The 25,343-nt window shown below is 37.4% G+C and overlaps 1 protein-coding gene across 1 annotated transcript; it reads right to left on the minus strand.

Annotated features, from left to right (window-relative positions):
- Window positions 1-978: 978 nt before the first annotated feature.
- Window positions 979-18,083, minus strand: LOC139740368 (protein SET-like). The gene is made up of 7 exons (XM_071650961.1): window positions 17,978-18,083; window positions 15,815-16,011; window positions 10,467-10,589; window positions 8,821-8,934; window positions 7,003-7,173; window positions 5,095-5,280; window positions 979-3,941 (listed from the first exon to the last, which is right to left on the minus strand). The coding sequence occupies exons 1-7, from the start codon at window positions 18,048-18,050 to the stop codon at window positions 3,849-3,851; spliced, it is 957 nt and encodes a 318-aa protein (XP_071507062.1). The 5' UTR covers window positions 18,051-18,083; the 3' UTR covers window positions 979-3,848.
- Window positions 18,084-25,343: the final 7,260 nt, after the last annotated feature.

Here is a 25,343-nt window from a genome sequence, read left to right on the forward strand (position 1 = left end):
AATAAGAGGTTTCACCTTCAAAGTAATTTATCTGGAGTATTTAACTGTGATCTTAGCTCTCAGCAGCAATCAGATTTTCTTCTACAAAGTTTTATATACACATCCTCCGTTTCAGGTCAGAGCAACGAACAAACTTGAAGTTTCTGGTATGGTTGGGGGAAACTCTTTCAGAAGCGCTAAGATTGCTGAGCAACAGCGAGTGTACGGAGATGAGACGTTGTCATGCACACATGTTTTTGAGTGGTGCAAGAGGTTTAAAGAAGGACAAGAGGATGTGGAAGATTGCTTCAGCAATCTCAGCCCTTCTGACAGAGATTTTCCCCAACTGTACCAGAAACTTCAAGTTTGACTGTTGCTCCAGGGTTCATACTCTTTCTCATGAATTAAATTCCATGACTTTCCATGACCATTTTAGCCAGAATTCCATGACCTTTCCATGACTTTTACACAATTCTTTTTTTAACACATTAAACTGAAAATTTGATCTCATCAAAGCGAAGCAAAGGGAATACATACACATCTCACACAAACAACAGATAAACTTCCATAATTTTTGCAATTCCATGACTTTCCATGACCTTTTGATGAAAATATCAGTTTTTCATGACTTTCAAGGCCTGGAAAAGAACTAGGCCAAATTCCATGACTTTCCAGGTTTTCCATGACCCGTGTGAACCCTGTTATGTGCTCATTGCTGAACAACCTGAAACAGAGGATGCGTATTACGTAGACAAAAATCTGATAGCTGCAGACAGCTTAGATTACAGTTACATACTTTAGATAATTTACTTTGAAGGTGAAACCTCTTAGTTTAAAATTTGGGTTTGAAATTAATTTTCTGTGACGGCAGTCATGAAACTTTTCTGACACACCTCGTACTTGTGAAATTGAAACACACACACACACACACCCACACCCATGAATAACCAGTGACTACAACAAACTGGATTTTCATACACTTTGGGTTTTTTTGTTGGATGGAATTCTAAGTGAAATTTAATTTGAAACAAGAATGTGAGTGTTGGGGAAAAATGGAACCAGTTAACTTTTTGTTTTCCCTTAAAAATAAGTGCAAATACTACAAGGACCAAATATTAACCAACATACACAAACTGTTTTAGCAGAATTCTGTACATGACCTGTGTTCTTGCACCACGAAAGCTTCTCTCATTTTCACTTAGTAACCTTTGCTTTATGTGACAGCTGCTTCTCTGAACAAAGTGAACACAGATAGGGATCGAAAATTTGTACACGGGAACTTGTAGAGTTCTTCCAAGAGCAAACGCCAGAAATTCACAGACAAATCATCATGTCCCATTTTCAATGGTGGCGCACGGACACGGCACAGCGACGACAGTGCAATCATGTTAATTGTGATATTTACAATAAACGTTAGTATCTACTAAGAACTCAAGATGCGACGCAAATATGCATTTTTTCTTCCTTACAAAATTTTTTTGTTGCTGTATCTAGCAAATCATTTCACAATATTCATCAAATCCAATTCATTATTTTGAGCTTCCTTTAATCAAAAGGCTTGATCCTGCCAACGGACGTGAAATTTCAAGAATGATAAAGACAATATGAATGTGGATAAAAGGTGTCATTGACATATGCGTATGATGTGAAGCCTAGTCTCAGGTTAATGTGGATGCAATCAAAAAGAGGTGAAGGGATTTTGTTGTCACTGAGCCAGCGATTACGGAAAGCATACCTTGGAGAAAACATCCTAGCTTTGGTCAGTAAATAACCAATTTCGCAAGTCTTCCAAATTGCATCACGAGTAACGATCAGAATCCAACCTTTTTTTTATAGATGTGTCTGTACAGGTCAGTCAACTCTCAAAAGAAAAAAAAAAAGGGTCGGTAATGTACAATTGTTACACTGAATACTAACAGAAGCATAAAACAGAATCACACAGCGATGCCCACGATTAGACTGTAACAGTTAAAACGTAGTAAGACTAAATTTTTTGCTTTTTTTTAAAGTGGTCCACTTAATGTATTCATAGAAACGGCTATTCACTGCATCATTCCGTACCCATTACATTGAATTTGATTTACAGGATTCCATCAACAATCTGGATCTTATGGGAAATACACAGGTAGCAATATATAATAATAAAAATGAGCAACACAAATGAAAGTACAAAACTATATCATTCTTAGAGACTATCTGAAAGCTGGCATGACTAAAGTACACTAAAGCGTACTTAGAGAAACATCCATTATGAGAAATGCAAGATTTGTACATATTTGTTGTCTCTTTGTACAAAAAGCTGAAAATTATACCAAGCTACTTGAAGAAAAATGCATCTGATTCCATTGATGACATGAATATGCCTTCTCTATCAACTTCAAAGGTCGCAATGCTAAAATATGACCTTTTCCAATATCGGCACATACCATTCAAGGATTATCCCCATTTTGAAAAGCAAGCGCCACTTTCAATGAAGCCAAATGCTCAATTGTGGTCTGCAAACAAAGTATGAACAGTGAAACTGATGAATGTTGTAGTTTTGTTTTTTCGCGTTTTCTCAATCAAGGTCAATGCTCTCTTGCTACAATGCACACAGTTTATCATCCTACGGCTACATACATACACAGAATTGGTTTGAATATCTTGCCTCAATTCTGTAAAAATGTGATGGCACTTCCAAATTTCATTCATGTACATCTGTTTAACTAGATTGGGTAATGCAATATCACTGGAGGCCACAACTTGTCTCGTTTCAAATTGTCTAGCATCCTTCCAATCTCTGTTTTTTAGGCGGTTTAACCCCTTTTTCTACCAAAAGAACAAAAAAAAAAAGAAAAAAAAGGAATAAATGTAATGCACAAATAAAATTTAATAAATCGCTGTCGAGATTAACAATATTTAGTCTACACAGACAATTACGACTTACCTACAAAAGTGATCTATACAATCCAACATGCAGTACTTCATCAACTTAAATATCACAAATTTGTATAGAGCAACAACACAGCTGCTGGCTCTTGTGTACACCATGCTGTCTGGTCATTCTTCTCGTTTATGATACAAAAAGAGACAAATTTGATGCGAGAGCAGCCCTGCACATGGGGCAAAAAATGCACATCAAGTACAATTTTCTTCATTTAAAAAAAAAAAAGGAAAAAAGAGGGACTTCACAAATGCACAAAATATTCAACAACACTTTCATGTTTTCAAATCCTTAATTCAAATTCACAATGAATTATATGAAACAAGAAAATCAAATAGTTTCCTCAGCTTGCACTGAAGGTTGAAGAACTGCTGGATATCTTTGGAACAAATTTACAACAAAAGGGTTGAGGTCAATATCGATAGTCTTATGAAATATTCAGCGATTCCAGTAAATTCCATCCCATTCCAGGCAAGTCTACAGCTTTTTAGCTCGCATGGACGATTCAACTTTCAAACTTTGATGATGAATGACTGTTGTGATCTGGGAAACCGACAGTTACAACCATCCAATGGAACAAGCTGATGCGACTCCTTGCGCGTGCAAAGTATCTGCGTATTGGGGAACGGCTACAAAAGGAAAACTTCTACGGGGGCTGACCAGGACTTGTTAACGAGGTAATTTTTGTGTCTTAGTTTCCTGGCTTACAATCCCGACAAAGGACAAGAATGACCACATAAAACTCACAGAAGGTCCAGACCTTTAGAATTGTTTTTTTTTTTTTTTGCTATTGTAATCTTTACAATTATATAAAAATGAAATGAAGACCCCAGAGAAGGAAAAAAAAGAAGAAAAAAGAATGGAAACAGTCAGAAAAATTTTATACAATACAGCTTCTGTTGAGACATCAACCATACGATGACAAATAGCTACAAACACAGGCTGCCTAGGCCCCCTCCTCCTCTCCTCCGTCATCATCATCCCCTTCCACCTCCTCCACCCCTTCGCCTTCGATGTCCTCATCATCATCGTCATCGTCCTACAAACAAAAGAAAGCGCATCGCATATTAACACGGGGTTCTGCACACTACACAAAGAAAATGACAGCACACACAGTGAAGAGCTTCTTGACCCCTAACTTTTAAACCCCCTAGACTTTCTTCCTCTGAATTGCAGTGGCTACAGCTTTCATGATTATCTTTCATTACTTTTGCACATACTTTGATGAAGCATTTCTTTGAGACTTGACATGTGGTTCAAGTGTCAGACTGCCACAAACATTATGTCCATCAAAACATGCATGTCACACATTATCTTGCATAATGCTATGGCAAAGCAATGCTTATCCCCATTGCCAATAACTATTCATGCTTTAATTCACATATACAAATTCATGTATTTTACTGAACATACCACATTTTCACAAGTATATTTTGCAAATTGTGAACCACACATGAAATGGGGGGGGGGGGGATTACATGTATTCCTTTTCAGCAAAAAAGTTGCCCACAGCACATTTGGGTTATGGGAGGCAGCAATTTAGTATATAACAGGCCCTTACATTCTCAAAAATAAGAAACAACTCAAAATATAATGAGATAACATTGGTATTGAGATTTTATTACACAGTTCACATCTATTGAACATTTCACGCAAACAAACAAGTTGTTCCACGAAATATTAGCTATCAAACATCTAAAGAATCTGGAACAAGTACTAGTGTCAACCCCTATTTACAGTTCAAAGGGTTCTGTAAGCTCTATTTTACTTACTACATGTATGTACTACAGTGCCCTCCCGTTATAACGAACAAGGTTATAACGAAATTTCGGTTACCACAAAGTCAAAATTCAGACTGCAACATTATCCGCTCTATGGTTTTTAATTGTTTACGAGTTCGGTTACAACGAAATTTCGATATAACGAAAGAAAACTGCCGGTCCCAACGACTTCTTTATGACTGGAGTCCACTGCATATTACATTTATCACCTCAATGTTTTGTAAGTGTGACTGATGTGTGAATACCCTTTGAAACTGACGATAAAATGGTGCACTACAAATATCAATGCTGAGTTATTCACAGTAACTATGAAGAGTTTAAATGCAAAATCCAATATATCCACTTCTATTATCTTAAATTTTCCACAATTAGCAAAAAAGAAGGAAAAAAAAATCAACTAAAGACATTCACCTCCTCATCATCATCTTCTCCTTCGATGTCCTCCTCGTCGAGTCCACTTCCATCCAAGTCCTCCTCCCCCTCTAGGTCGTCTTCATCGAGGTCCTCATCATCCTCCCCGTCGTCATACTCATCAAGGGCCTCGAGGTCACCGCTGCCCATGATGTCACTCGTGCCTTCATCTTCTGCAGGCGGGACCTACGCCAATTAATTTCGCAACTGATTCAGTAACTGTGGCTTAATCAAACTCATGTAATCTTCTTTGCACTAAAATGTACTATGTGTGATGACCTGAAGTGTTAACATTAAGAGCACTTTATGTGTCACTTCTTAAGTTTCTTTTTTTTTCTCCATCTGATTTCATATACATTGATATGACACCCCATAACGTTTTTGAAAAACATCTCAACACTCCTGTAAAAACATACAAAAGGGGAGAGGTTATATTTGTTTAAAGAATATCAAATATACCAGCTCCCGGATAAACATGACAAGCTACACATAATAAGCTAGTTCAGAGTTAGCTTATGGGCTCATTGGTCCGAATGACCTTTCTTTTATTTTTCAGTCGGTTAGGGGTATTTCACTCCTTTTTGAGCGTAAGCTAATGCATAATGCGCAAGCTTTAAGTAACAAGTATTATGGAATTCATTGAACCTGTCCACACAAAGAATGAACTTGCCTAGACCAGATGACCAGAATGATCCATCAAGTAACACTTGGGAAAGCTTCCATTTCATTATTTTGCACTGAATGTATTAACAATCTCTTTCTATTGATATTGCCAAATACCACTTTTGGTATCAGTTGGATTTGCTGGCAAGCAGCATTTAGAAGAATTACATGAATAATCATTACATCACAGATGCTTACCCCAGTGAGTTTAAAAACCAACATGCTTGTTGCTACAAATGACCTTTCTCCTGCTCATGCGCAAAGCGGAACTGCGCACTGGCTTTTTAGAAATGAGTATGTCATAGTTTGAGGATTCAAAAAAGTAGACAGGACATACAAACTGGTTTATGTTCACTGCAAACAGAGAAACAATGGAGAATGCCTAACCATATTTTGGGTTTTACAGGACAAGTCTGCACAAATACATCTTCAAATTTCAGTAGAGGATTGTACTTGATAATATTTCCATTTGAAAACAAATTCAAATAGAATGATTTTCATATTCAGATTTTGTCTTCTCAGATCCCCTTTCTCTTGAGTGTCCCAACTTTATGCAAAGCTGATGGCAGGAGGGGGGGGGGGGGTGTCCATTTGTGATGGACAGAAAGTAGCAGAGAGCAATGTCTGACTGAAAACTGACAAGTCAGCATGGAAAACCATAACACAATGTTAAATAACTGATAATCGCACGACAGCATTAAGTCTCATTTCCAAAGGTAATTTGGAGGTCAGAGTGGTGATTGTAGGGTTACCTCAATTTTTGTCGAGTCTTGGGGTTACCATAACTTGCAAAATTAGCATGCTGATGCCTAGAGGATTCATTTCTTTCTTTCCTTTTTCTCTCATGTCTTAAAAAGACAACACTGGCACTAAAGAATCACTGTATAGTGACCACTTCACCGTACAGCCCTTGACATTTCAGAATGATTTCAGACTGTACTCTGAATTAAATTGTGAGGTCATGGTGTCAATACATTATTTCAATGTCTTATCAAACATCACACCTCAGATTTATCTAAACTATATTCTGTCAAGCGATTTTGAACAATCACTGCAAGAACTTGGCTACAGTCAACCAGTTAGGAACACATTTGTCCTGTCATGTTAATTGCAATAGTTATCGCCGCTTACCACAAAAGTTGAATATGAAATTGTATACAAGTGACAAACAAAAGGAATACAGGCAGACTCTGCCGGCAATGCCATTACACAGAATAAACACAAATCATCTACATTCTTCCATACCAGGAAATATTGTAAGGGGTTGGGCCAGATGTCATCCTTGAGGACCTCTCCGAGTTCATCCGCTCCCGCTTCCGACTGCTCCGTGAACCAGCAGAAGAAGCTCTCGTTGTCGGCGTGCGCCCTCTTGCGCCCGTCCTTGAGGTTGCCCGACAAATTCCTCTTGGTCAGATCCTATAACATGGGTGGTGGAGATTAATCAGACTCTTTGTTTCTTGCCACAGTATGGTAGAATTAAAGAATGGTAGAGAATACAATACAAGGGAATACAATGCACCTCACAATGGTACAGTAGAATATATCTTATTATGCAGAACTACAAATGAAAAGATGCTATAAATATTGAGCGCTGACTAAACGAATCACACAATTATAAAAATGTTTTTCACCTTCCCTATATTCAATCATATGAGCAATAGTTCTTCAATATCCTGTTTAGAAACAGTCGTGACACTACAGGAAACAGCAAACAAAAAACAACATTGCATTCTTGTAACATCACAATAACATTAAAGGACAAGTTCACCTTCATAAACATAAGGATTGAGAGAATGCAACAATATTAGTAGAACACATCAGTGCAAGTTTGAGGAAAATTGGACAATCGATGCAAAAGTTATGAATTTTTAAATTTTTTGTGTTGGAACCGCTGGATGAGGAGACTACTACAGCTTGTGAGTCATATGCGTACAACAGTATAAAGAAAATGTAAAGAAAATTCAACATATTTTCACTTTTTTCGCATAATAAAAGAGCACTTGACTTGCCTCTTTCTAAAGGCAGGCGGAATAATATTACCCATAACATTTGTCGGTAACAAGTCGGACGAATGTGTACTTTTTTCAAAACATGAAATTTTGTGAAATTCTCTTTATATTTTCCTTATATTGTTGTACGCATGTGACATCTAAGTTATTCACACACTGCAGTAGTCTTCTCATCCAGCAGTTACTGCACAAAAACTTCAAAAATTCATAACTTTTGAACGGATTGTCCGATTTTCCTCAAACTTTCAATGATGTGTTCTACCAATATTGTTGCATTCTGTCAATCCTTATGTATATGAAGGTGGACTTGTCCTTTAATCTGTTTCATATTAAAAAAAATGTCATGAGACTAAAAATAATCAATGTCCCATCATATTGACTTGTGCAACCCACTATACATGCAGATGAAAATGGGGAGTACAAGTATGTGAGGTTTCTTTCTTATATAGCTATGTACATACATGTAAGCCAAGGAAGCACTGCTGCGAATACTGTGAGCAGAACCTCCCTTTAGAAAGCACTCATACACAACACCTGCAACCCTCCAAGTACTTGATTAGAAGCCAAGTTACAAGGCCACATATAAACTAAAAATACATCCACTGTTCATAGGTATCATGTCTAAGTAATGTTTGCCCACAGCTGCCAGGCTGCAAGAGAAAACATATGGAAAGGCTCATCATTGTCAGTATCCCTCAATCCGAAGGGTTGTCAATGTGAAAAGACACTTGAAAGTACAAGGACTGATTCTTGTCACTGGAGATAGCACTCCTCATTTCTGAAATTCTGTTTTGATCCACCCCCCCCCCCCAAGCCATGCCATGTAATGGAGATAAGAAATTAATTTGTGGTGCAGCAAATCCATGAAAGATTTCTGATTTAAACATGCATCACTAAAGCAGGGGGCAAAGTTCAAAATGACACAGCAATACTTAAACCCCAACTGACATGATCTTCACTGTGAAATTGAAAAGTTGGTGTCTCCGTTTCGTGGACATCATGCAATTTGTTGATCCAACCCTATGGACTGACCCATAGATGAAGTCACACTTACCTTGTTGGGTTTCCACCTGATGGACGTTGCATTTGATTTGGGGTCCCCTGTCTCGTTTAAGTGGAACTCTTTGCTTATTACATCATTCTCGAAGTATGGGTTTGGCCTGAAGTACTGCAAAAGACAAAATTTAAACAAAGAACTACTCAGAAAACACAGAGTAAGCACGTAAATGACAAGAACAATGTATCAACATTTTCCCTTTAAAAAGCAGAATTACTATATTCACCAATGACATTTGGCTGGGCAGATAAAGTGATGACAATGTAGCAGAATAAAAAAGAAGGAAAATGGCAGTGGTGTTCCACCACAATCTGCAGTTAAAAATGAAAATACATAATTCAGTGGTACTAAGTTGTCATGTACTTATGAACTGAAAGATGCTACCATATATACAAATGATTAAGAAATTGCATCAGCAAGTTGGAATTACGGTGTATGGCTAAAGAATGACAGTTTATCTGAATTAGAGTGACCTTTTACATTTACACTGGACCTTATACCATCTATATTCATTGAAATGATTTTTACTGCTATCCTCCAAACATTATTCACTACTTCACATTCCACAATAAAATTACAGCTGAAAATTGCAAGTTTCAGCCGAAGCACATTGACTTTTCATCTTTGACCAGGAAGCAATTATGCCAAAAATACAATCAGTGCATCTTTACCCCACTTAGCATACCTGGACCAGCCCTCAAGAAAATCCATTTAGTGTTTGGTTTTGCAGTTTTCTTTGAATTCAACAAGATGTGGGATGGACAGATAGACAATCCCCAAAACATCATCCCTTGGCACATTTCAGGCCAGATGCATAAAAACTAGAAAAGCACTCAGAGAGCGCGGACCTCCACCGAGCAGCTCATATCCACCCACACACACATGGTGAAAATCACCCCATTTCCCTATGATAAAGAAGTCTTTCTAGTGTCTCATACCTCATTAGCCTCCTGCTGCGCCTCGAGCGCGCGCTCATTGCACGCATGCACACCTCAAATACGCGCAGCTTGAACTCCCTCGTTTGTTGGCCCTATTTGCCAATGACAATCCTTCAAAAAAAAATTGGTCCGGATCACTACCAAATTAAAACACCTATCCCTTATTATGATCAACTCTTCCTGTATGTATCATCCAAATCCCTTCACAATTTTCAGACTTATTTTTTTTTGCAAAAACACAAACAGACAGACAAACCAACGCTGGCATTAACATATTACCTCCTTGGCGGAGGAAATAAGAAAAGTTATAATAACAACCAGAGCATTTGATCTATAGATGGAGCTGTGCGACTATAGCGCTCACCTGAGCATGGCATTTTCACCTTTTTGACATTATTAGACATTACTAACTTTATAACTTATAATACATATTATACCGCAGGACAATGTGCCCTTTAGAATGTCATCCCTTTTCCTTACAATTCTTGAGTCACAAAATAAAATAGCCAAACAGAACTTGCATGTGCCTATTACATCTGCATATGACACATTAGTACCAAATAGACTTGTCCCAGTTTCACAACAAATATTTGTCATATCAAAGAATACAATACAGGTCTTTCTGGTGCATGCACACACAAATGAATACCTTTCTTTTATAAAGATGAACAAAAATGATATGAACAAAGTGAATTGAGTACTTACAAAGTTAATTCTGTAACCTGATTTGATGTCGTCAAACTCTTTAACCTCAACTTTGGTGAGGTACTGTAGTGCTTCTTCATCTTCTTCGTCTAAGAGCATTGATAATTGAGGGTGATGTGTGAACTGGGATGAACAAGAGTGGAGTCAAGGAATAGCTGCTTCCGGACAAGCATAACAAGCGTAATTCTGGACAAGCATAATTCACAAGTATGAGGGCAAATGTATCATCAGGATTAATCATCTGTGTGGTCAGAAATAAAGTGCAAATAAACAACAACAATAAACAACAACGAACAAAAAACAAACAAAAAAAGAAAAATATTTTGCACATCTGTGGAGATCATTTGCAGGTCTGGACCCCATTCAAAAGTCACTTCGCGGGTACGCGGTTTCGAAGTTACGCAACATTATGTAAGTGCATGTCAAACTGTAAATTACTCAAAAACGTGATTTTGTGTACAAAACCAATGCAAATCAGGTTTCTATCTGAAATTCGTAACTGTATCATTATTTTTATTTTTAGTGATTAAAAACAATTAATCTTATGTTTCTTATGATTGAAATAGTGTTGCAAATGATTTGCAATGAAAAAACAATAAAAAACAAAAAGTAAAAAACAAAGAAATACATAAGAAATTGTAAAAACAATAAAATACATAAGAAATTTTATTTTTTTTTTTACCTAAATTAAATCAGAATTCACCAAAGAGTCCTCAAGCAAAAAATTTTGAAGTTTGGGGGCTTTATTTAATGATTTCCAGCCAAATTCTAATTTTATGCATAAATTAACATAATTCACATAAAATAAAACAAAGCAATTTATTGAAATTTAACAACACAGCCCTATAGATTGCGTCATGAGTGACGTGTGAGCCAATTTTTGTAACGAACGCGCGTATCGCGGCTGAGATCATAGGGGGGGGGCCATCATGCCCCCCCCCCCCCCCCCCAAGACTTTAAGCGCACAAAATAGCCCAGGTAAGTTTGGGTTAATTTGGGGGGATTGGGGGGGGGGGCAGGAGCATGGTGCCCATTTTAACAAATTGAGATCCTTACCCCCTAGGGATGCTACCTGCCAAGTTTGGTGAACATCCATCCTGAGGTTTTCAAAAAGAAGATGAAAATGTACAATTTAGGTCTCAATTTGGACCTCCCCACCCCTGCTCGCAAGGGGGCACCCCTTGATCTGCTATCAAACAAACTCGAAACTACAGTCATTAATGTACTAACTCATAGTATTAACTTAGCTCTATCACTTCTGATTCTACAGAAGATTTTTAAAGATTCCTTAATTTTGGGAAGTTTGGGTCCCTTGGGGCCCTCCAGGTGGGACATGGTGCCCATTTGAACAAATTAAGATCCTATACCCCTAGGGATGCTACCTGCCAAGTTTGGTGAAAATGGGTCATGGGGTTCTCAAGAAGAAGATGAAAATGTACAATCAAGGCCCCATTAGTGCCCCTCCCCACCCCCTCCCTGGGTCCCAAGTGGGGCACCCCTGATTCAGCCTTGAACAAACTTGAAACTACAGTCATCAATGTACTAACTCATAGTGTTAACTTAACTCTCTTTTTTTGGGGGGGGGGGGGGTTGGGCACCCCTGGGGGCCCCCTGGGTGGGGCCTGGTGCCCATTTTAACGAATTGAGATCCCAACCCCCTAGGGATACTACCTGTCAAGTTTGGTGAAAATTGGTCTTGGGGTTTTCAAGAAGAAGATAGAAATGTAAAAAGTTTACGCACAACGCACGCCGGACGAAGAGCGATCGCAATAGCTCACTTCAGGCTCAGGTGAGCTAACAAGAGACCTGGGGGGTCTCGAGTTCACCTGAGTCTCGCAAGTTCACCTTCCATGTATTCTCGCTCACTATTGCCTGAGGACATGGCAAACTTGGGGGCATGGAACAGCTTTGAGGGCCTCCATGGGGCCATGGTGTCCATTTGTATTATTCTTTCACACTGGTCAAAATAACTGCCCAGGGAACTTAGAAAATTTGACTATGCAGTTTCAAAAAAAGGAAAAGAAGATAAAAATGTAAAATTTGGCCCCCCAAGTCAGTCCAGGCTTGACCCCTGAATCAAAAAATGAGACCCAGGGGTCTCACAGTTACCAGAGTCTCGCAAGTTCACCTTCCACACATTCATGCAGATTCCCTGTGAACATTGCATACTTGAGGGGCAGGGGGCAGCTTTGAGAGCTGGGGCATTATGCCCATTTGCATATTCCATCACACTAGTAAAAATACCTGCCAAGTACACTGTACTTAGAAAGTTTAACTATGCAGTTAAAAAAGAAAGACTTAAAGCTTTCATCACTTTTGATTTTAGATAGAATATTTTTGAATATCAATTAATTTGGGAGATTTGGGCCCCCTGGAGCCCTAAGGGGAGTACGGTGCCCAGGTGAACAATTTGAGATCCTATTCCCCTAGAAAAGCTACTGCCAAGTTTGGTGAAAATCCATCATGTTGTTTTCAGAAGATGATGAAAATGTACATGCTAGGCCTGCATTTGGACCCCCCCTCCCCTACTCCCCTCCCACCAGGCTCCAAGGGGAGTGGGGGCATCCATGGATCTGCAATCAACAAACAGTCATCAATGTACTAACTCATGGTAATAACTTTGCTTTATCACTTCTGGTTCTAGAGATAGAAGACTTTTAAATGTTCCTTACTTGGGGGGCTTGGGCCCCCTAGGGTCCCCCATGGGGAGCATAGTGCCCAGTTGAACAAATTGAGATCCTAACCCCCTAGGCATGCTACCTGTCAAATTTGGTGAAAATCCATCAAGGAGTTTTCAAGACGATGAACATGTACAATCCAAGTCCCCATTTAGACCCCCCCCCCCCCCCAATTCTGAATTCTTGAGCACAAAATTCTTGAGCACAAAATTCTGAAAATAAAAGAGTTGTATTTGTTTCAACTTGGTCAATTTATGTTTAATTACAACTGCAATCATCTACCCAAAATATTTTATTCTTTATTTCACCGTAACAGCCACGTACATAATTATCCCACTAGACAATCTAAAGAATTTCATCTTCCCTTAGTTAGAACTGTACACACTCAAAATACATTTGTTTATACCGGACCCAGATTTTGGAATAGCTTAGATAATGATCTAAAAGAATCTGTGAAGTTAATTACATTTAAGTATAAACTCAAAAAATATTTGTTTTCTAAATATACCAGTTAATTCTGTTCAATGAAAAAACCTGTCATGTTTCACTTTTCCTTGAGATTTTGTAGTGTGTCCACAGACCTTTTCCATCCCTCTCCTTTTCCTTCTCTTTTCTTCCCTGCTCCTTTTTCCTCGTTCTTCGTTGTCCAGTATCTGTCTGAGTGCATTTCCTCAAACTCTGTTATTTCTGTGTATTGTGTTATTGTTGTTGTTGTCGTCGTTCTGTTTTTTGTGGCCGATTGCATATCTTCCTTTCCGTTCAATTTTCCTGGCACACCTGGCCCCATAGTGTCTGTGCCACAAATGTGATATGTTATATAGTTTATATGTTTGCATCCTAAAATCCTAGTAAGTATTGTTCATAGTATCAACATCATTATATCAATAAGTAAAATGTACAATAGTATATAGAAGAATTTAAAATGAATATGTCTTATTGGTATAACAAATTGGTGCTGTTGTTGTTTTGTTCCAGTGTTCCACGTTCTACAAGCGTGGCTTTTTTAGTGGAACACTGTTTTCCATCATTGTGATTATTTACTATTTTTGTTGCCATGACAAAGTGCATTGTTTTTTTTTTTTACGACATCATTCGTGTATAATATACTTTATATTGTATTGAAAAAATCCTTTATCGGACGAGTGTAAGAGAAATGAAAAAAAAAGTATCACTTTGGATTATGTCAACTTTTTCTTTTCTTTTCTTTGTGATGATGGACTGAATTTCTTTCCGCTCCTCTACTTCAACCCGTTCTCTTCGTTCTTCCTCCACTCTCCAACTATCACATGGTCCCCGCACCTGCACCCGCTATGGTGATAGGGCTTTTTCTGTTATTTCCCCGTCTCTCTGGAATAAACTTCCTCTCCATATTCGTAATGCTGATAACGTTGATAAGTTCAAGTCATCGTTGAAAACTTATCTGTTTACTCAACTTTAATTATGTTGTTTTGCTGTTGTATGTTATATCATAATTTGTATATTTACATAATGCTGTATTTTATTTTAATGTCATACTTCTTTCTTTTTTTTTCCGGATCAATGCGCTTAGAAACATCAGTATTAAGCGCTATATAAATGTTATTCATTATCATTATCATTATAAATAAACTATTGAATTGAATTGAATTGAACTGAATTCTGCCATGATGAAGCTTGAAACAACAGTCATCAATGAACTAATTCATAGTATTAACTTCGCTTTATCACTTCTGGTTCTTGAAAAGATTTTTAAAGATTACTTTTTTTTTTGGGGGGGGGGGGGGGGGGGGGGGGGTTTGGGGCCCCTAGGGGCTCCCGAGGTGAGGCATGGTACCCATTTGAATGAAGTGAGATCCTATCTCCCTAGGGATGCAACCTGCCAAGTTTGGTGAAAATTCATCATGGGGTTTTCAAGAAGATGAAAATGTACAATTTAGGCCCCTAGTTGGACCCCTTCTTTCTCAAAAAGTGAGTGAACAAATTGGAAAGTTTTGTATTGCACTATGGTGAAAGTCTTCAAGAGAGCCGGTGTTTATTTGTTATAAGACAAATCATATTTCATGATGAATAAAACTGCAAGACCCAAAGAAGATATCAAAGGTCATCATGTTTCAAAGTAAAATCTACCAGAACACCAGTAAATTCACTGACAAACTATCAGATGGAACCACTAACATTACATTCACATGTGAATTCCCGGCAGACACGGTTGTACACATCTGGCCAACCCCCTACACAAAATGAGCTGATCCAACACTGCTCCAAGGCCAACCCTAGTTTCTATCTCTATTTTCATAAGCACTTTGACTTGAAAATGGGCAGGATATTTCATGTTGTGCTTTACATCCAACTTCCTTTGTAACGAGTCAAGTCCAGTTTTTATATCAAATAAGGTATTAAAAGAATATCATCTCCAATAGAGATATACAATTGCTTGTTCGTATGTAAAAAGGCATGTTTCCACTTTCAGCTCAATTTTTAGTCAATGTCTTCATTTCTTATGTTATAATAACGCATTTATAACAATCACTAAGTATGTTTAGCTGAGTACAAAACTGTAGCATCCAGCATTGTAGTATTAAAAAGCTACTCACAAACTGAATCAGAGGGGTTGTTTTGTTTGTCTTTCATTTATTTATTTTTTTTTCGGGGGGGGGGGGGGGGGGTGGAGGGAGAATAGAAAAAGGATACTGTCGTTGACCAAAAGTGTGGGATCTTCTCGATGAGCTTGGCCCTCTTCTCAAAGAAGGGTTGCCTCAATGTGTTGTACTTCTGTTCCACCTTAAGGATCTCCTCACTCGCCATCTCATTCAGGTTGTCAATCTCATTCTGTACATTGTCGATCTCCTCAATGGCCTGCTGGTTCTCCTTGTCCGGGTACTCCCCAGCTACACAGAAGATACAAACAGGGAAGACACTGGACATTAAAACACTGCCTGGCACAAAGGTAAATGCTCAATCACAAATCTTGTGAAGTTATCAACCACATCAAAATGCACAATTCAGCATACCTCAACAGTCTTAAAGGCTCTCAGCAGTAAAAATAATTTTTAAGTATTTCAGAGCTGACACAGTACATTCAGAGGCAGGAAGCTCCATTTGATTCAGTGCATTCATGTTACACTGAACATGTTTGAAACAAAAGTCTGTTACAACCAAGTAAAAAATTCAGGTCCCAAAATTGTTACATGTATTGGCCTCTCTCTTTAATCACTTTATCTCTTCAATAAAATGAAGGAAAATTATCAGTCCCAAGGACTTTGTTAGAAGACAAGTTGCCTGTACTGGGATATAGTCCTCTAGACCTCTTCTTAAAGGTTGCAGCGGGCAGTTTCATTCATTGATGAAACTGCCCAATCTGGTGTGAGAGTACTGTAGCTTCCTGTAACACATACAAGTTAACTCCTGCTTTTGTTCAATGTACAGGACACTGATAGAGGGCACCATATGCCATAGTCCAGTTTGTGTCAGATGGTGCATCATATCAGACATGCATTCACCGTATGCGCGCAATCTGCTGGAGCTGGCGCGCGTACTGCCTTGTGCTGCAAACCAGACCACCCCATGCCACACAGAGGGATGACCACACACTGACTGGTCACTCTTGACCGTGCATATCACCAATGAGCTTTATGGAAAAAGTTGCATTTGTCTAAGTCGTACAATTAGTGATCAAAGCATTTCTTCCAACTCTTCCGGAGAGGCGGGAAGATTTTTTAATGTTTAACTGCCACCAACAGTGATAAGCCATCTATTGAAATATCTCATCTGCAGTAATAAAACTATGATGCTGATGTTCATTACAACATAATATTGCACTTATTCTTTCCAGGGACATGACAAAGTATTTGTGTGGTGTGATGTGTGATGTAGTCAAATCATGATAGCCATCATGATAATCATTGCAGAGCTGTTTTCGGAAGACAAACTTGCTGAAAACCAACTTAACAAATGCATTACATATATCTAATTCAAAAAAAGAATCACCTCCCAAATAAATATCAAATTGATAACTATAGTAAAATCTCTCATGTGGACTTACGCATACAATCACAAATATCATGTGGTTGAGAGTCTACAAAACTGATGAACCCAACAACCAACCATCAACAAATGGGGGGGGGGGGGGGGGGGGGTTGTCTGACTGAAGTGCTGTGATCAGAGCTCTGCAGTACCAGTGACACGATGTGTTACTGTTACGAGTTAAGCTGGCTGCTCCCTTGGTGAGTGGGCAAGATAAACAGTCTGCACCACGCCATTCCTACGACAATGTGTTACAAAGCACAGTATAAATAGCTAGCTGGATCTGGGGCAAACTCCTACCAGTGGTAAATGCAAGTTTAATCAGACAAGCGGGGAACGATTAGGCTTCAGTAAATGAAAGAATAATACTTGAGCACCACCACACATTCTTCATTTTGACCTGAAAAAGTCAGCTATGAATAAAGTCTACACTTTACAGGATATATTGTCATTAATGAACCATTTGAGACATTAAACTGTGTGTGAATGCACAGCATATTTCGCAGCGCAATAGCTTCATAAACGACAAAGTGATCTGACAAACCGTGTCCACAAATCAGCATTGAACTAAATGGGTCTGAACTGCATTTGCGCACCTCCACCACCACAGCACACTCCACAGTTCATCCATATATCCACCACACAAATACAGATTACAGTGCGCGTCATTTGTATACACGGCATATCAATGCATGTACACAATGGAGAACCATGCTTCGCAGCTCCATCACGACAAAGTAGAGTGTCTCCTATGCTAACGCAAGCATCCGAATCCGTGCCTTTCCACTGGCACGTCTGAAATATTGTATAAATTTAGTCTAGTATACTCACGTTCTGATTCCTGTGCATTCTGACCGTTCTTCGTCACTTCTTCTTTCCTGACTTTTGCTGGTGGAGACGACATTTTGTCTTCACGAGGTTACGCTCAGAGGTGACTGAGTCTGCGCAGTGCTGTTCGAGGCAGTTCAATCATTTGCTCACGCTACATTCAGCGGTGACCTCCGTTGATTTCTAGGCCATTCACATAACTTCGTGGAAGCAGCGAAATGAGGACAGCGACGATATTCGCGAACCGCGTGCAAACCATGCTTCTGACAAAAGGCTCCATACTGAACACACGCGGGAACCCGGCCGCATTCAACTCTGACCTTGCAGTTGCACACTTACGGGCAAAATGTATCGCCATAGCAGAGAGCTCGGGCCATCCATTTTCAGCGCACGCAAGTAGTAGCGCTCCTAATGCGACCAATGAAATTCATTCAATGAGCACTCTTGCAGCGGGGCGGTGTGATTGTGAAGAAGTGGAGGAAGAAGAATGATAAAAAACACGAAATTAATAAAATAAAAGAACATCAAGTGACAAATTGGTGAGAAAGGATTGAAGATAGATATCTTATAAGTCTGTGTATTCATTACTCTTTCGAATCCTAACATTTAAAAAAAAATGCTATGCCTGCTTGCCGATTAGATAGCTCTCAGCGAAAGAAGATAATTATTTTCATTTCAAAAATACATGTATGATTTCCTCGTATGACAATTATGCCTAACATTCAAATACTTACTGATTTTAGCGGAATTTGCATGAATAGCTAGCTCTTTGATCGGCAATAAGTATGCAAGAGTTCAGTCATGTTACATGGAAATTGTTTTATTAAGTATGATTAAAATGGTACCGGTAGGCCCTTCCTATATACTACGCTGTATTGGCCACAATGCACTCGGCTGACGAGAATCAAAGTCATTTTAAGCCTAATATTGCTTGCAATAAGACGTCAAGTCAGGTATAATACTACTAGTATTCTAAACTTTGACTGGCTGCCAACGGGGTGAGAATGAAATGGTGTGTATAGACAGATATTGCTTTGTATTGTCATCATAACATATGTTATATTTTCCCCTCGAGACATATTCTGTTTGGATAATCCCCTTGTGAAAATATAACTCCGGCGGAGATGTCTCAAAGTGTTTAGGCCTATACTACTTCTCTCAAAAGTCAATACCTGCATGTCTGATATGATGCCATCTCATGTACCGTAGTATATAATAAAATGTAATGTAATGCAATAATATATAATATGATATAAAAGAATGTAATGTAATATATAATATGATATGATATTTTCCACACAATGCATATTGAAAATTATTTCACTGTTTTATACTTTACAAACTATTTTAATGTATCCTTACTATACTGTAAGTTTTTAATAATTGTTTTCTTTGTATAGATTTATGTGCATCATTTTTGTCACAGAAGAAAGTGCGATTTATGTTTATATATTATTTCATTGTGAAAAAACGAAATAAATTCGAACTGAACTGAACTGAACTAAACTGAATATAATAAAATATAATATAATATAATGTAATGTAATATAATATAATATAATACAATATAATATAATATGATATAATAAAATGTAATATAATATAATATAATATAATACACTACAATATAAGATGATAAAATATGGCATTATCGTATCATAATATATTATGTCATATTATATTACACCATATCATACGCCTATATCATGTTATTATGATATCACATAATTCAATTTCACATATCGTCAAAATCATATACATGATAGGTCCAGCATAAAACATTGCAATGGTTGTCCTTATTTTTTCTCTCCGATTCTGGCTGAAGAGACACTGTTGCTACACTGTTTCCCTGCAATTGTCACTTATCATCCAGGGTCCTATAATCTTCTTTTTTTTTAATAGTTGTGACGCAGACACGCTTCCGATGGCTAGCGATTTCCAGCTCATAGTGCCCGCCCACACATTTTTGAATGAGATGATCTACGATCGACCGACCACAGCTATTTTGTCTGTAAATCTATGATTACGATGTATCCGGTCGATAAAAAATGAAGACGCACATCTGCATTTCTCAGGCTCGCTTTCTATAAATTAATTGCGATTGCAATATCGGGAAAATGTGTTGATAATCCCTGAAGCAGACCCATCAGCAGTTACCAATCAGGGAAAAAAAAAGAGTGCCGAAAATTTGCTGGGATCTACGTATTTCACAGAACTACCTAATAATGGTCTTGGGTAACACGTTTGATTTGTTTGATTATATCCCGTCATAACTGGAGATCAATCATGATATTTTTATTGCGCCAATATACTTCAATGATTACATACAATAATCGACAAATAAGGATCATGTGAATAATGATTTGCTATCTCTGATCTGATTATTATACCTCTCCAAAATAATGATAATAACCGCACGATATGATCTATCATCAATTATATTTGCATTCTATATTGTGACAATCTCCATTGTTGTAGAGTTCACACCAGTGGAATTACACCAAACTTAAAGCACTCATAACTTTTAAACTGATCGTCCAATTATTCCTGAAACACTCGGGGAATGTTTCATTATTACACTGTATCTTTATTTGGCTGAATCTACATGCATGTGTGGGGAAAATTCCCCGTTTTATAGTTGAAAATCCAAAGTTAAAGACCACTCCATGAAGTTCACGTCGACTGATATATAGTAAGTCGAATAAGATCAAGCAAAGTTACGTGAAGTTGTATGAATATTAAAAAATAAAAAAGTTATTTTTTTGTTCATGAAACGATTGTTCCGGAACAATTATCATACTTAAAAGATGAGGAATTAAACAAAGCTTCGGTGTACATGATCCCATGACCCTCTAGAGTACACAGTTTTAGTTAATCCTTTCTGTGCCATGCACGTTGGACAGTGTGTACAATGCTATGGGGTTTCTGTGCCAATTAGCACTCACAGCACACAAAGGGTTAAAGGAAAATGAAACCCAAATATATACCAGTATAAAGTACGTGGATTTAGGGAATGCAGCAATAGAATGCAACGTATTATAGTAAAACACACAAGCGAAGTTTACTCTCTAAAAAAATCGAGTGAAAATATTCACTCTTAAAGGAGTGAATTTAAAAAAAAGAGTGAATTTGGAGTGAAATTGGAGTGAATTGTGAGTGAAAATGTTCATTTTCACTCGTTTTAGAGTGACCTCAGGGATCACTCCAAAATCTTCGAGTGATCCTTGAGGTCACTCCAAATTGAGTGAAAATGAACATTTTCACTCGAAATTCACTCCAAATTCACTCTAAATTCACTCTTTTTTGAATTCACTCCTTTAAGAGTAAATATTTTCACTCGATTGTTTTTAGAGAGTAAGGAAAATCGGACAATACGTTCAAAAGTTATTATAATTTCTTAAAGTTTTGGTGCAGCAATTGCTGGGTGAGAAGACTACAACAATTTGTGACGTCACATGTGGAAAATAATGCAAAAAAAATATATAAAACTTCAACATATCCTTACTTTTCTGGCATAAATGAAAGAGTACTTGATTTGTCTCTTTCAGAAAGCAGCAGGAACATGAGCACCCTTAACATGAGGTCAGAAGAAGTCGAGGGGAATGTATGTATACTTTGCATGTAAAAAATTGAATTTCGTAAAATCATTCTCATTGTGCAACTGCACCTGCGTTTTTTCTGTCGTTGTACATAATGTGACGTCACGAACTTTAGTAGGGCCTACAGTAGTCTTCTTATCTAGAGACGACGGTACTGCGGAATTTCTAAAATTTATAGTTTCATTGATGTGTTCATTTGTTATAACTGTATTCGCTCAATTTACATAGATATTTGGATTTTATCCCCTTCTATATTTTGAAATCATATACCTTTAATTTCCTCAATGATTCAATGTTCAACTATTCAATCATCGTAAATTCACGGTAAAAGATGACACTTGATAAAGACTCCATCTTTTTATTATTCATTTACTTTTTTGTGCAAAGTGAATAGAAGAGCTGAACGGAAATCGATGGACAGCGTGTTTATCTTATCTCATTATTTTGCGCATTTGGCTGTTTGTTACTGATGGCATTCTTTTGTGAAAACGGTAAGACTTCAGAATTCTACAGCTTTCTTTTATTTCGCAGCCAATTCTAACGAAACTTTTTATGTCCTGTTCAGTGGATTTGCTTAACATAATACTGGCAAAAAGACAATTATTTCAAAAGACTTGAAAGAGGAAAAAAGAAAGAAAAGAAAGAAAGAGATTGACCAGCGCGATTCATTCCCAAGCGTACAAAAAAATAAACGATCCAAAATCATTCTTCAAAATGCTGGTCTAGATTTTGTCATTCGAGCAACGTTGATCTGGCGTTAAATAAGTCATAAAAGAACAGCTGGTTATTAAGTCACTAAAGTGAACCTTGATGTGGTGGGAACGTGATAATGAGAATCGAGTTGTTTCTTTGTTTTGTTGTTGTTGTTTGTTTGTTTGTTTGATTTTTTGGGGGGCTTTTTTTTGTTTTGTTTTGTTTGTTTGTTTGTTTGTTTGTTTGTTTTTTTTTTTTGGGGGGGGGGGGGGAGTTCACAACACTATAGTTCAATGTTTATCCTTGTGGGTGATGTTCGTTATTCCGAAGCTTCATCAATCCAAAAATGAAATAAAGTTCGTCATTTACATTCCGAAAATGAAAAACCGTGCATCAATCCGAATATTGTGGCGTTGTTCCGAAGGTTCATTAATCGGAAAATGAAAATGAGGTTTGTTATTTCGGAGAATAGAAATTACGAACCTCACCCGTTTTCGGATTAACAAACCTTTGGAATAACAAACCTTTTTTTTGGGGGGGGGGGGTGGGGGGGGGGGGGAGGTGGTTCATTTCGGATGAAAGAGCCTTCGGAAAATAAAACTTTCGGAATAACGAACCTTCGGAATTACGAACTATAAACATTTCAAATGTCATCCACGTTAAACGCACATCTCTTATGGTTCATTAATTATTATCCTCTGTTGTTAATGACTTTGCATTCAATTCTTTTTCAGTGAAAGAGACTCGCCGATCTCTAAACAAAAGGAGAGAAGCAGCGAAACGAAGTGTTTCAAGCAGGAAGCTGTAGGAAATAAAATGCACATTCTTTGAAAACAGTACAGTACAGGGCAAAGGAAAATTACAATACAATGACGGATTATTTCTTCATTTGTTTATGCCACCTTTTTTAAAGCATATTAATTCCATGCTGCATTCAGTTATCAGCACCAGTCTTTAAAATATTTCCCCAACCATTCATTACTAATCGAAGACTATTATTCAGGTCGTTATTTTATTGACGTTCAGGCTTCGGTCGATTCGGGCCCTGGTCGACTTGGAGATATTGCGCCCTCTAGTGTTCATGTAGTGAACCCGCTTTTTCTACGTGTGTTTTTTCCCCTCCCTCCCCCTGGTATTTCTACTCACAATCTGTTGAACAACAATGAAATAATTATCATGTCCTTGAAATCACCCAGGCATGAAATGACGTCATTGAAACTTCGGTTTCACATGCTTTTTAAAGGCAGGTATATCGGATGTAATCACTGTCATTTCAAAGGTTTACCTATTTTTAACAGATTTACCCACAAACACCCGCATAATGAAGAGAGGAAAGGGGCCTACTAGAACACACATCCAAACAATAATACATAATTTTGTAAGTATACACACACAAACATTTATCATTATTTATATACATTAGTACCTCATTAAAGTGAGGTCAGATAGAGAGATTGTTCATACAATGAGGCAATTTTGTATAGGTCCAATTCCTTCCATTTTTTTTTTACCCTGATAATGTATAAAGATGAAATTTAAGGGGTCCAAGCAAATTGTCATAACAAAGTTCCCTTGTGAATATTTGTAAATGCATGTAATGTTTGCATCTGTCTATTTATTTATCTATCTAGCTATCTGTATATGAAGGATTTGTTTGCAAAAACCGATAAGTCCATTTTTGAAGATTTTGAAGTACGATCCCTGTCATAAAGTACAAAATAATACCTTTTAAATGATATATTGGTCACTTCATAGCAGGTATATTTTTTAAGTTATGGTCAAAAGAAGCAAAAATTTTCTCATTATTCTCTTTATTTTTCTTGACCTTTAATCGCAAATATCTCCATTTGGCAAATATGGACTTATCGGTTTTTGCAAACAAACTCTTCATATATAATTTATACGCTGTTATTTTCGTGTACAGATATATTCGCGAATGAGGTCACAGACATTTTTGCGAGATGTTGTTTTTGCGAATTGGCACAGAGGCCTTCATAAGTGCACTACTACTGTCCTGTGCATGTGGTGACATTTTTGTGTGTTGTTGAATTCGCGGTCCAACTGTGACTCGCAAAATTCACAAAAATAACAGCTTATACAGTCCATGTATTAAATATGAAGTGTTTTATTTCAAAATGAGCTAAGTGGCATTTTTAAACATTTCAAAGTCCATAGTCAGATAGAGCAAAATTAAACCTTTCCAGACACCTCAATTGTGACATTACAAGGAGTACTCCAGAAGTAATGATTAATAATATCCTTTTCTTTTTTTCTTTGTTTTTAGCTTCAATCACAAATATCTCAACAGGAATGGAGTTAGCTCGTTTTGCGATAAAACTCTTCATGATATAATTATATCTGTATCTATATCTATTTCTTTGTTAATATATATATATATATATATAGACACACACACTTAATGTATATAATGACTTAGTTGACTTAGTATTTCCTTCTCTTTGAATGTACCCACGTGTCTGCTGTGAGAATCAACATACCTTGGTACCTGGTCCTGATTGTATGCATAACTATCAAAGGTTACAGGTTTTGATCGGCAGATCAAGACTATTTCAACTTCGATTCAGCTCCTGAACACAGAGTACGAAATCTCCCACAAAACTTTTAAAACAATGCCATCATTATAAACAAGATATATTTGTCGTGCGAAAATGGATCGAGAGCTTTCTTGTCAACGCCCTCCAGTTTTTCATATGCATTTTGAAGAGGTTTGGTCACAAAACAGGATCAGTGTCATTTTCAAACTTTTAAGGGTAAGTCAATAATCAGATAGAGCAAAACAAAACCTTTCCAATGAAACCTCACTTGTTGCACCAGGGATATTCTTGGCATATAGCAGATATTCTTGAAGAATGATTAAAAAAAATTCCATATCTTCATATTATTTTCTTGGCTTTTTTAATGATACATGTATCTATTGCAAATATCTAAAATCGAAAAGAATGGAGTTAACTCCTTCTGTGAATAAACTTAATTTGTGTGACAGTCTCATATCATTACTTTCTGCATTTATGTCGGAAATGTCATCTTGCACAATTTCCACACTGTATCAAAATTAT

This window comes from Diadema antillarum, unplaced genomic scaffold, assembly GCF_040938485.1.
Source record: "Diadema antillarum isolate AM-2024a unplaced genomic scaffold, OU_Dant_1.0 seq00000850_RagTag, whole genome shotgun sequence".
Taxonomy (NCBI): domain Eukaryota; kingdom Metazoa; phylum Echinodermata; class Echinoidea; order Diadematoida; family Diadematidae; genus Diadema; species Diadema antillarum.